At 34.1% G+C, this 13,541-nt stretch overlaps 1 protein-coding gene across 1 annotated transcript in view; it reads left to right on the top strand.

The window, feature by feature from the left end:
• HNRNPLL (heterogeneous nuclear ribonucleoprotein L like) overlaps positions 1 to 13,013 on the top strand; it is a 57,732-nt gene extending 44,719 nt beyond the window's left edge. Inside the window, exons 8-13 of the mRNA XM_031950361.1 lie at positions 7,692 to 7,909; positions 9,783 to 9,904; positions 10,658 to 10,859; positions 11,492 to 11,549; positions 11,630 to 11,728; positions 12,280 to 13,013. Coding sequence (XP_031806221.1) covers positions 7,692 to 7,909; positions 9,783 to 9,904; positions 10,658 to 10,859; positions 11,492 to 11,549; positions 11,630 to 11,728; positions 12,280 to 12,335 — 755 coding nt within the window. The 3' untranslated portion in view covers positions 12,336 to 13,013. The remainder of the gene's footprint in view (positions 1 to 7,691; positions 7,910 to 9,782; positions 9,905 to 10,657; positions 10,860 to 11,491; positions 11,550 to 11,629; positions 11,729 to 12,279) is intronic.
• Positions 13,014 to 13,541: the final 528 nt, after the last annotated feature.

Here is a 13,541-nt window from a genome sequence, read left to right as displayed (position 1 = left end):
CCAGTGATGATCAAGTTCATTGGCATACAGATTGTAGTCTCTTCATCCTTTTCTTTTGAAAAGTCAGATCATCTTCCCATTTCAAATCCTGTGGCATTTTTGTTGTTCTCTAGGATTCCTCCAAGATAAGTGGCCCTGGTTTATTAGTTATATCTGAAAATAATTTTAGTACCTGCAGTATTGCACCTAGGACTAGGTTATTTGAACTGTTTTTTTTTTTTTAAGTCAGCAAAGAATTACTAAATCCCTTTTGTATTCCAAGCACAATTCAAAGCAAGGGTTCTTAACCTGGGAAGCTATGAACCTTGGAACTTTAAATATTTGGGTCACTGTATTTTAGTATAACTTCTTAACTTGAATATTTTATGTGTTTAAAAATATTATTTTGAGGAGATCCATAGATTTTATCAGATTACTTAAGTGCCCATTAGACAAAATTGATTAAGAACACATGGTCTGAGAATTCAAAGATAAAAATGAAATCTTTTCTCTCAAGACCTTATAGTTTATCAAGGGAGACAGAGTATGGATATATAAATGTATACAAGGTACTTTTGATGGGGGAGATATTAAAAGGTAGGGGGGATTAGGAAAGATTTAGCATAGAAGGTTATACTTGATCTGAACTTTGAAGCAAATGAGGAATGCTAACAGGTAGGAACAAGAAGGGCATACATTCCAAAAATGATGGAAAGCTTTCACAAAGGTATGGGACAAAAGATAGCACAGCATAAAAATAAAGAAAGAAGGCAATTTTGACTGGATTCTCCAGTGTGTGAAGGGAATAAAAAATGTGTAATAAGTCTGGGAAAACTGGTTAGAACCAGATTGAGAAGACAAATGGAATAGTTTGTATTTGATTCTAAAGGCAATAGGGTATCACTTGAGTTTATTGAGCAGGGGAGTGACATGGTTAGACTTGAGCTTTAGGAAAATGACTTTGGCAGCTCTCTGAAGGCTAGGAAACAAAAGGGAGAGACTGGATACAGGGAGATCTATTAAGATTTTTGCCCTAGTCCAAATGACAAGTTTTGAGGGCCAAAGGTAGGGTGGTACTAAGTGAGTAAAGAGGAAGCCAAGGATTCAGCGGATAACACGGAGGGAGTCAAATTCAACATGTCTGGAATGCAATTCAGTATTTTCTCCTGCCACTTTCTTATCTCAACATGTTGAATTTGTGATTCTAATTGAAATATCCGTTGGACATCTAGTGTTGTGGGGTTGGAGGCTAGAAGAGAAACTAAGTTGGGAGTTGTCATTGGGAGTTGTCTGCACAGATATGATAACTGAATCCATAGGATCAGATAATTTCATCAAATGTAAAGAGAGAAGATTAGGGAGCTAGGACAGACTCCTGGGGTATACTCACTGGAGGCAGCATATGAATAAAGCAAAGGAGAAAGAGCAATCAGAAAGATAGAAGAAACCAATAGAAAGCAGTGTCACAAAACAAAACAAGTATGTAGGATGAGATTGTGATCCTGTTGTCAAATGTGGTAGAGTAGTTAAGAGATGCGTAAGATATCATTAGTGCCCTGAAGTCAGAAGTACCTGAGTTCAAATCTGGCCTCAGCCATGTAACACTTCCTAGCTGTGTGACCCTGGGCAAGTCACTTAAATCCAGTTGCCTAAAAAAAAAAATATGTGTGTGTGTGTGTGTGTATTTTATATATATATATATATATATCATTGGTGACTTTGAAGAGAAGAGTTTGTTTCTGTTGAATGATGAGGCTAAAAGCTGTATTGCAGGTAGTTGAGAAATTAGAGGGGAAGAAATTGAAGACACAAGTGCAAATAGCTTTTCTGTTTGTGAAATGAGCAGTGCTTTAGAATGATAATTTGAGGGGACAACTGAATAAGGATTTTTTTATGGGCACAGGAGACCTAAGTATGTTGTAGGAAGGATCCAGTAGCTAGGAAAAGATTGAAGTTCTTTTTTTATCTTCCTTTTTTCCCTCTTGAGTTTCATTTCACACTTTACAGAATTTTTTCCTTTTTTTATTATAGCTTTTTATTTAGAAAACATATGCATGGGGAATTTTTCTCAACATCAATCCTTGCAAAACCTTCTATTCCAACTTTTTCTCTGCTTCCCCTGACTCCCTCCCCTAGATGGCGGGTAGTCCAATACATGTTAAATATGTTAAAAGTATATGTTAAATCCAGTATATATATTCATATGAATACAGTTATCTTGTTGCATAAAGAAAATCAGATCTAGAAAGAAAGAAAAAAAAACCTGAGAAGGAAAGCAAAAATGCAAGGAAATAACAGAAAGAGTGGAAATGCTATGTTGTGGTCCACACTCATTTCTCATAGCTCTCTCTGTGGATGTATCTGATTCTCTTCTTTACTGAACAAATTGGAACTGGTTTGAATCATCTCATTGTTGAAGAGAGCCACATCCATCAGAGTTGATCATTGTATATAGTCTTGTTGCTGTGTATAATGATTGATCTCCTGGTTCTGCTTATTTCACTTAGCATCAATTCATGTAAGTCTCTCCAGATCTCTCTGAAATCATCCTACTGGTCATTTCTTACAGAACAATAATATTCCATAACATTCATAAACCACAATTTAATCAGCCATTCTCCAATTGATGGGCATCCACTCAGTTTCCAGTTTCTGGGCACTACAAAGAGGGCTGCCACAAACGTTTTTGCACATGTGGGTCCCTTTCCCTCCTTTAAGATCTCTTTAGGATATAAGCCCAGTAGTAACACTGCTGAATCAAAGGGTATTGCACAGTTTGATAATTTTTTGAGCATAGTTCCAAATTGCTCTCTAGAATGGCTGGATGTATTCAGTCATACCAACCAATGTATCAGTGTCCCTGTTTTCCCACATCCCCTCCAACTTTCCACATTGTCTTTTCCTGTCATCTTACCCAATCTGTGCAGTGGTATCTCAGAGTTGTTTTAATTTGCAAGGAAATTTTTTTCAATGAAGAAAAATTTATTTCTTCTGTTTACTACCTCTCTTGTCTTAAAACAACAACAACAAAAACAAAAACACTATATAACAAATATGCAGAGTCAATCAAAACATTCTTGCATTGACCATTTTCAGTGCAATGCCTCATTCAGTATTATGATTCATCACTTGTCAGGAAACTGAGATAGCATGACTAGTATGGTTCATCATTGTTCCTCTGGAATTGGATTGTCACTGCATTGGTCGTAGTTGCTGCCATTGTATAAATTTGTTCTGGTTTTGCTTACTTCACCTTACATTAATTTACATAAACTTTCTCAAATTCTCTGAAACTTTCATAATTTGTTATAACACTATAATACTGTATTTCATTCATATGCTACAATTTATTCAGTTATTTCCTACCAATTCATGAGCACCCTCTTAGTTTCCAATTCTTTGCCATTATAAAAAGAATTGCTATAAATATTTTCATCCATATGGGTCTTTCTCTTCTTTCTTTGACCTCCTTGGAACATGTACTTAGTAGTGGTATTCTTCTGGGTTAAAGGGCATGTACACTTTAATAGCTTTTCGGGCATGGTTCCAAATGACTTTTCAAAATAACTGGACCAATTCTCAGCTGCACCAGGAGGGCAGAATAATGCCTGTTTTTGAACAGTCCCTCCAGCATTTGTAATTTTCTTTTGGGACAACTTTGTCAGTCTAATTGATATGGATGGTGGAACTTCAGAATTGCTTTCATTTGCATTTTTATTAGTGATTTAGAGCATTTTTTTCATATGCTATCTATAGGTTGGATTTTTTTTTTAAAACTGCTTATCATCCAAATTCTTTGACTATTTTCTCAGTTTGAGAATGGCTTTTGCTCTTATGAATTTGAATCAATTCCTTATATATTTTGGAAACAAGACCTTTTTCAGAGAAAATGGCTGCTAAGATTTTTTTTTCTCATTACTTTTGTCCCTTTATTTTTGCTTGTGTAAAACCTTTTTAATTTCATGTAATCAGAAATATCCATTTTATCTTCTGTGATCCTCTTGGTCCTTTGTTTGGTCTTAAACTCTTCCCTTATCCAAAGGTGTGAAAAATAAATTTCTTCTTTGCTGTTTCAATTTATGGTGACAACCTTTATGCCTAAGTCTTGTATCCATGGTGTGAGATGTTGGTACAAACCTAATTTCTCCTGATTTCTCTCAGATTACTTTCCAGCAAGATCTTTGGATTTATCAAATATTAGACTTCTGTATTTGTTTGCATTTATGTATTATGCCCCAAACTATTTCATAGATTTCTCTGATTCTTAACTAGTATCAAACTTTTTTCAGCTAGAGCTGAATAATTAAAAAATATATATATCTTCTTAGTATCAATCATTTTTGATGATTACTAATATAGTTTGAGATCTGAAATTGCTAGGTCTTTTTATTCCCAATTTTCTTCATTTTCTGTAAGATTTTCGAGCTTTTGTTCCTCCAGATGAATTTTGTTATTTTTTTCTAGCTCTTCAAAATAATCTTTTGATTGCTTGATATGACACCGATTAAGTAAATAATTTTAGATAATAATATAATCATTGTTGTTATTTTGTCTCAATTGACCCTTTTAATTTACTCTCAACCATGTTTGTTTATCTTTTCAGTCTGAAGATTGTTGACTATTTTAGAGAAAACAAATACTTTCTGATATGCATTAACTTTGCCCCATCTGCCCCAAGTAATAGGCATATTATTTTAGCCCCCAAAGTTTTTATTACCTTTTGGTATTTTTTCATAATGTGTGCTAATTTGGGGGTTGGCTTTCTTGTGTTTTTTTCTTATGTCCCTCTTGTATTCCATTCTTCTGTGTGTTTGAGTGCACTGTAGCCCTTTCACTTTCTTTAGAGCCATGGGTGTAGAATGGAAAGGAGTCTTGGAAATCTCTATGAGCACATATTTTACTGGAAATGATAAAATGAGGATGCAAGCGAGTTTCTTGTCTTTCTTAGGATCACATAGATAGCTAATAGTAAAGATGATATTGGAACCTAGATCTTCAAATCTGGCCATAGGTCTGTTTGATCATGCTTCCTCATGCTTGACCATTGAAAAACATCTAAACTCCATAATCTCGCCTTTAGAGACTTTCTAAAGTCTGGTTTCATCTTGCTTCAGGCTTATTTCATACTGCCTCCTTCTACATATACCATTCTAATCAATTTGGACTACTTGTTCCTAGATCACACTTTGTAGTTTCCTGTCTTCATTACTTTGCCCATATTTTTGTGTTTCTTGGAATGTCCTCTCTTTTGCTTCGTTATCTATTTATAATTCTACTCCCTATGTCACTTTCCATGAATCCCCTCCACGAGTCTTTCTCCCTCTCTCTCTCCCTTGTATCTTTTTGTCCTCTTTCCCTCCTCCCTCTCTCTCCTCCTTTTTCCCTCTCTGTTCCTTCTTCACTCCCACCCTCTCTTTTTTTCCCCTTTCTCTCTTCCTCTCCTACATTCCCCATCTTCCTTTCCTCTGGGCACTGAATCTACATTACTTAACATTTTATGTTTCCAAATCTTTACTAATTTGTTACAGCCACATTTGTGTCATACATCTCCCTAGTAAGCAATAAACTCGTTGACAGTATAAGGCCTTTTGTTTTAGCTAAACTTTTTAATCAACCAGAGCACTATGTAATGGTCTTTAGATGGTGGGCACTGTTTAAAGTTTTGTTTTGACTTCCATCAAACATCTCAGGATTTCCTAAAAAACAGGACTTTCAATGATGCTTCCTCATTTTCTTTTTCATAATGGTCACATGGGATTGTTTTTAGAATTTGAAGTAGGTAAATCATAACATAGGATAAAAACTACTTTTTCTGAATTTTTTTGAAATTTACATCTCTGAAGTCTATATGATATAGAGATTATGTTCAACCTTCCCTTCCTTAACTATTATGAACTTTAAGATGATAATTGCTCTTAAGATTTTTTTCATTTCTATTTAGCAGCCAATTCAGGTTCATGATTTTCCTTCAATTCCTTCTGAAAGTTAAAATAAGTAATAAACCAAGTCAAAGATTTTTATATCCTCTGCTTTTAACAGAAGAAACATCCAGAAGATGCCTAAAAACCTCTTTTCCATTGAGCATGTCAGGGAAAGTAAGACAGTATTCAGTCCTTGGTTGAGCCAATAGAAGTAACCATAATTCAGCAGTTCTCAGCAGATGCAAGAGTTTATCATTTTAGGGAAACTTTCAGTGTTGGAAATTCTTCTACCAGCACAGATTGCACTTTGTCTATACCTTTGTAGATAAATCATAAGGAGTTGTTTCACGCTGCTAATTAAATGATTTGCTAGACATTGGTTACACAGATAGTGCCATAGATGGAATTTGTACCTGATTGCAAGGCAAGACTTTTATCCACTAGGTTATACTATCTCAAACAGCCATGAGACAGTGCTAGGAATAAAAATTTGTTTGCTTTGATTCTAAGAAGATTTTTTTTATACAAGTTGCGAGTGAATGCATAACATCTTCTTTAATTATAGTTATCAGAAAGGTTTTTAATTAAGAGATGAAGACTATCTTCAGAGAATTTATAATAACTTTTGTCATTTGTCGGAGAATGAATGAGTAGTTCCACATAAGTATTAATGGAAATTTCCCCAGAATGTGTCAGAATTTTCTTAGCCCTCTTTAAAATAGCACATACATTATAACCTAATTTCATCTTGGTGATTTGTTATTTTGGGCATTATTAGTTATTCTAAACTATATAGCATGAGCATATAGGTGTGTCTGTAGTACTATTGAAGGGAAACTGCACTGCGTTGGAGGACCTGGTTACAAATCCCAGCTAATACAAATTACTAATTGAACCTTAGGCAAATCCTTTAATCTCCTTGGCTCAGTTTCCTCATCTGTCCAGTGAGAGGATTTGATACAGTAATATCTGAGGTCCCTTCCAGCACTAGATCAGTAATCCTGTAAGGGTTGAAAGGTAATTGCTTTTGTCCCAAAGTGTCCTGTGGTGATACATTTTGAGTTATTGTGTCTGCATTTTACGGGTCATACTGTTTGTTCTTTTTTCATTATGTCTGCTTCTGATGGCTCCTTAACTCTCACTCTTGCTTTCTTATTGGCTTGGTGCTGGGTGGGATGATCAGGTAACAAAGTTCCTTAGAATAGTATTGACCATATGAAGAAATAGGTTCCCCTAAATAAAGTACATATGTTTTAATGCAAACATATTATGGTCTCTTGATGACTACTTAGAAAATTTTAGATTCTAGGTAGGTAAGGCTGCTTAGATACATGAAATACTGTAGTTAGTACATGTAGCTTTCTTAGATTTTAAAATAGTCATAGAATCCAGGACAAAGTTCATTGCAGCAAATTCTACTCTGGAATACAGCTTATATGGAATTAATTGCTCCAGTAGAGAACTAAGGTGGCCAAAGGTCCCCTTATAATTAGTAATTGCTATCAAAAGATTCCTTTGTAGGATATTAGTTGTATTAGAAAAATATTTTAATTTGTAGTTAATGAACCTAGGTAAGATAGACATGGAAAAATGAGTGAAATTCTTTTTTATTTAGAATATATGCTTTAAAAGCAAGCCTTCAGAAATGTGTTAATGAGTAATTCTTATATTTTTTTCATTAACAAATGAAGTGTTAAACTAATTCTAAGAAGTTACTTTTTAATAATGAAGTATATCCACTGAAAATGAAATAAGTAATAAGTGCTTTTTCCCCCTCATCCATTTTTGTAGGTTCACATGGTCCATTGTTGCCTTTACCAAGCCGTTACCGAATGGGCTCCCGAGATACACCTGAACTTGTTGCATATCCCCTACCACAGGCTTCTTCCTCCTATATGCATGGGGGGAATCCTTCCGGTTCAGTTGTTATGGTTAGTGGGTTACATCAGCTGAAGATGAATTGTTCAAGGGTCTTCAATCTGTTCTGTTTATATGGAAATATCGAAAAGGTAAACTTTATGAAGTGACCATTTGTTGCTACGCTGTCCAATTAGAAATCCTGAAACTGATCCATTTATTCTCTTCTCTTCCTCATTTATTCTTCCAGCTCATTCATATTAAGGCAGTATTATAATGGGGACAAGTAAAGCTTAACACCACCACAGGTCTTTAACTTGGGTGGTAAGAACTTCATTGGGTGGCTAGGAGGCAGAGTGTAGCAGGGTCTGGAGTCAGTAAGACCTGAGTTCAGATTTAGCCTCAGACTCTAGCATTGTGGCCCTGGGCACAGAAGCATTTGACCTCTGTTTGCTGCATCCACCTCACAGATTTGTTGTGAAACTAAAATGAGATGTTTGTACAGTGCTCAGCACAATGCCTGGCTCATAATAGGTGCTATATAAATGTTTATTCCTTTCTTTTCCCTTTTCCTAACTAAGCACTTAGAATTGGCTTCTTGACAACTAAGTGACCAACTCCCCTTCCCCTTCTCCCAAACAACAAAAAAACAAAAAAAAAAACCCCAAAAAGCATGCTTCAAGATGAAGTTCTGGTCCAGTGAGGGTACTGTCTTTGGAGGACCAATCCTTTGACTAAGTTTGGATAGGTTTATTCCCTGATTTCCTACACAGTATTAAGTTTTTTGGCCTGAGTTCCTCTCAAAGGCCATCTATGAATCAAAGAGAATTTCTGAAATCTATCAGTGAAAGGATTTGCCTCAACAAAATTACTGATCTTTGAAAAACTGAAAGAGGTGAAGTGAGTCCGGAAAATTTTCCTTTCTTTACATTTAATATCCATGCTCACCCCACTCTTACTGCAGAACCTTAAAGATCAGTGATTTATTGGGGCTAGGTCCTGTCAGCTCTAATGAAACCCTCTGGAATCTGGCATATATAATCTGCCTTGATCAGATGTTGTTCATTTTATAAAACAAGTGTTAATAATCACATATGTGTGATTTAGTGGCCCACCACACTTGATTGAATTAAATTGTAAAACAAAAAAACTCAGACCTACCCTTTCTAATAGTATTTGATTGGTAAACTTAGTTCATTTCTCTCATTAATAGAAATTTTGAAACTTTAATATTGAAAATTAAAGCACATTAAATATAAACCACTGTAATTTTTAAGGAGCTGTGTGGTTGCCCACAGATATTTAAGTTTCTTTTTCCTTGATATCTTAGTCAATTTCAGATTTTGGAGCTGATGTTTAATAGCTAACTTGAGAGAGAGTTTATCCCTAATGAATTGTAGCAACTATCCCTCTCTCCGCCATGGCTATGTGTGTATATGTGTGTAGCATATGTTATATCAAAACTCAAAACAATAAGAATTATTGAACTAAAATTTAAGAGAAAAAGGTGCTTCATTACATTTCTTCATCTTTGTTTGTTTAGATTTGTAATTTCATTGATGAAGGAAACAAAGTTCTGGCAAGGATATCCCCTCAGTCCAGATTAGTGACTTCTGCAAGTTAGAGTTTTCTAGGATATTGAAATGTTGTATAATTTGTTCTGGGTCACCTGGCCATTTTATGTCAGAGGCAGAACTTGGACCTATGTCTTTTTTATTACGAGGTTTTCTTTCAGTTACATCCTGTTTCCTCTTGTGCACTGTTTTTATTATTATTCTTTGAGTGAGAGGGTCAAGAAGGTAAATAGGATACCCATTTACAAGTCATGTCATCACTGGACTAACTAACTAACTGGAATAACTAAGGTTAATCACTTTCCACTGGATTTTGGTGTAAATGAAGCCATAATGTCAGTGGTGTGCCAGAATTAAGTGAGACTTCAGATGATCTTCATGCTTGGTCTTTAACCATTTACTCATAGCTTCTTTATATTTGATATAGAATTTTTTTCTTTTATATTGACAGGTAAAATTTATGAAAACCATTCCTGGTACAGCATTGGTAGAAATGGGTGATGAATATGCTGTAGAACGAGCTGTCACACATCTTAATAATGTCAAGTTATTTGGGAAAAGACTTAATGTTTGGTAATTTATTTTAATAAACATGTATTAAATGTTGCTTCTCTAGTTCTTGATTTGTAGTTTTTTAAAAATTGGAATTGAAGTTTTAACGTAATCTTTTTTAGAATTCAAAGCATTTTTGAAATGAGAGCCTATTCTGGTATTTACAGTATTTGTGTTACTTGGGCTGACCTTTTAGCCTTATCAGAGCAGACTGGATTAAAATGATGCTTTTAATTTGATAAATTTTTTTTAAATATGCTAATATTGATTATTGCTAATAAGTATATACCTGTACCTCTCATTCTCCCTTTCTCTTTCCCCCGTCCTTCTCTCTGTCTCTCTCTTTCTTTATTTGCCGCCCTCACAACCCCCTCTGTTTTTGAAAAGGGGATAACTATTGGTGCAGACTACTAAATGTGATTGGTGTATTTGTTGAACTCTTTTGTTTTCCTTTTTAATCTTTTTGTTTATAAGGGGGAGAAATGTTGGGAAATGAAGGTACTATAAAAATAAAAGGAATTTGCTTAATTTAAAATACTATTCAAATATAAGAAAATATATTCAGTAGACTTGCCCTTTAATTGATACACATATAATAAGAATGATTGGAATCTAAGCTAATTAGTCATTTGCTTAAGTAGCTAAATTTGCTTATGATTTATTTTCCTTAAGATTATTTATAAACATAGTATATATGTTAATATTCTGGGTTTAATTGCTGACCTTTGTTTAACAATGTTCATTCTGTATTTTTTTTCCCTTTCTGATATTTAGTGTGTCTAAGCAACATTCAGTTGTGCCTAGTCAAATATTTGAACTAGAGGATGGTACAAGCAGTTATAAAGATTTTGCCATGAGCAAAAATAATCGCTTTACAAGTGCTGGTCAGGCATCCAAGAACATAATCCAGCCACCCTCTTGTGTGCTGCATTATTACAATGTTCCATTGTGTGTTACAGAAGACACCTTTTCAAAGGTAGGAATTAATTGGTTCCTAAAAATGGAATGTTAAGCAGAGACTTTGTGTAATTTGCATCCATCTCCAAATCCTGTATGACCCAAGTGTCTTTGTTCTTCTCTTCTAGTCAGTATTTGGAATGTTATAATATGTAAAAGACTTTAATGAGATCACCTATTCCAACTCCCTCATTTTACTTTTATGGGTTTCTAGCTAAATTCTCTTGGGTGGGAGGAGTGGGGTTTAGAGGAGGGGAAGGTTGGGGTAAAATGTGCAGGCTCCTATATTAATAGAATTATACCTTTTTATCTACTTTTATTTGGCCTGAAGCAAAATTGTGCCCATCCTTATTTTAGGATCACATTTTAGAATTTGCTTCCAAAAATTATCTGGTCTTCTAAAGAGAGATCATATTCCTATTTATTCTAGCCCATCAGAGTACTTTGTATTTATCATTGATTATCAGTCAGTAAGCATGAAGTTAGTTACTTTTATGCTGTTTTTTAGTCTTTTTTAATGTTAAATAATTAATTTTAAGATCCTAACCTGCATTCCTTAATATTATTTACGTTCTGGAAAGAAGACGTGATTTTTTTTTTAAACAAATTTTTCAAAAAAAAAATTTTTTTTTGTTTTTATTTCTTTGGCAGTTATGTAGTGATCATGAAGTTCTCACATTTATCAAATACAAAGTGTTTGATGCAAAACGTAAGTGAATTTTCTCTATGTTTTAGTTTTTAGAACAGTTGATTATGACAAGAAAACAATAGTTACATTTTATTTTCTAGCTTCTGCCAAAACACTCTCTGGCCTATTAGAATGGGAATGCAAGACGGATGCAGTAGAAGCCCTTACTGCTCTTAATCACTACCAAATAAGAGTTCCAAGTAAGTCAAACAGTTCTTACAAACCTGTATTACCTGTACCAGATTATTATAGTATTGTGGATCAAAGTTGGTATGTTGTTTTAACATAAAATATTTCTCTGTAATGCACTCAAATGTTTTAAGAAGCTCCGAATCAGCTGAGTTTCCTTGAGGATCTTCTGGTGTTCTCAGATCAGGCTACAGAGTAGACCATCTGCATACTTTTTCCAACTTAAGCCCACAACCTAGGGAAGAAACTGAGCTGTTTTGGGGTTTAGTATTGGTGGTGTTCTCACTCTTTGAAAAAATAATATTTGATGCAAAGTAAGCTGAGGGTGATGACAAGCAGAAAACTTAAGCTTGAATTTGCTTCTCATTTCAAGGAAAAGAGCAAATACTATAATAGACTTCTCCTTACTTTCTAGGATTTTTGCGTCTTTCCATTCCTGTTTGTATTAATTTCCTAGATAAGAGGGTCACTTAACTTGTACTAGAGATTCTAAATTGCTAATTTTGTAGTTTGTAAAGCAGTTTCAGAATTAACCATTAACCTTGATTTTTAATTTTTACAGATGGTTCTAATCCCTACACATTGAAACTTTGCTTCTCAACTTCATCCCATTTATAAGAAGAGAAGAGGATAGCATGTTAGGAGCTACATTCGTCTTTACAATTTTCAAACTACACTTCATTTTCAAAATCTAAAGTGGTTGATCTAATGTTGCCTTGCTCTCTCTTAAGACCTTGTATGTTGTTTTATAATAAACAGATTTCTTTTGGCCTCAAGTGAATTTGTTGTAAGCTTAAATATTGTTTTTATTTTAAAATAGTATAACTACATAACATGTAGAATATCTGCTTCTGCTTTGTAGATTATGCAGTTATATTGTTTCTAATATTAGTTACAATTATTTTTTTCACACTTGGAAATGTATCTGCATTTGCGGATGTCTTTCCATTGTGAATGAAATAAATTGGCAAGTGAAAGTATTGCTTTTTAATATAGTAGAATCCAATGTTATCTGTTTAATTATTTAGGTTTGTCAATGTTATCCACATGAAATATAACTTGTATTTATAAAGTGTGCTCATTCAGGATAACATGACACATGGTGAATTTTAATTACTACAGATACACTTAATTTTATATTTCCAAAAGGTTAACAGACATGGATACCCTTGTACAGTATTCACTCAGACTTATTTAAATTGGTGTATTTTTTTTAGCCATTGTCCATTTGTATTGACATGCTGCATTTGTTGCTAGTTCCAGTTGGGGATTTTATAATTAAAGTTTCAACATTGAGTTAGTGTGTTCATCTTCATTTGTTGCATGTGACTTAATCTTGCATATACTTTCAATGCTTGTTAAAAATTTAATATAGAAAAAAAAAAACTAATGACTATCTGGAAGGAATCCTATAAGGCATTTATTTTATATGCCCTTTGCACTTTGAGTCTATGCTGCTGTGAATTTCAGATTGTGTGAGGTGTGCCTCTTCCCCATGCCCTTTCATCCCCACAGACTAAAATATTATGTATTCATAACTTGAAAGTGTAAAAGTCCTGTGGTGGATTTCTTTCTTTCATTTATTTTTATTTCAAGAAGTAAAACTAATCATGATTGTCTAGTAATTAGACTATTTTCAGCAGGTGGACTATCTTCTTTGAATGAGCTAATATGATGGATACAGTTTGATTGAATAAAGTTTGTGGGTTTCTGGTCTTTGGATAAGATGTGTGCCTTCCACATGTCTGCAAGTTTTATCCAACAACTAAAAAGGAATGGTTAGCATTGTTATTTTAAACTTCTTTTGAAAGTAAACCTAAACAG

Source organism: Sarcophilus harrisii, chromosome 2 (assembly GCF_902635505.1).
Source record: "Sarcophilus harrisii chromosome 2, mSarHar1.11, whole genome shotgun sequence".
NCBI classification, from domain to species: Eukaryota; Metazoa; Chordata; class Mammalia; order Dasyuromorphia; family Dasyuridae; genus Sarcophilus; species Sarcophilus harrisii.
The sequence above is the reverse complement of the archived record's forward strand: the minus strand, read 5'-3'. Positions and strand labels throughout refer to the sequence as shown.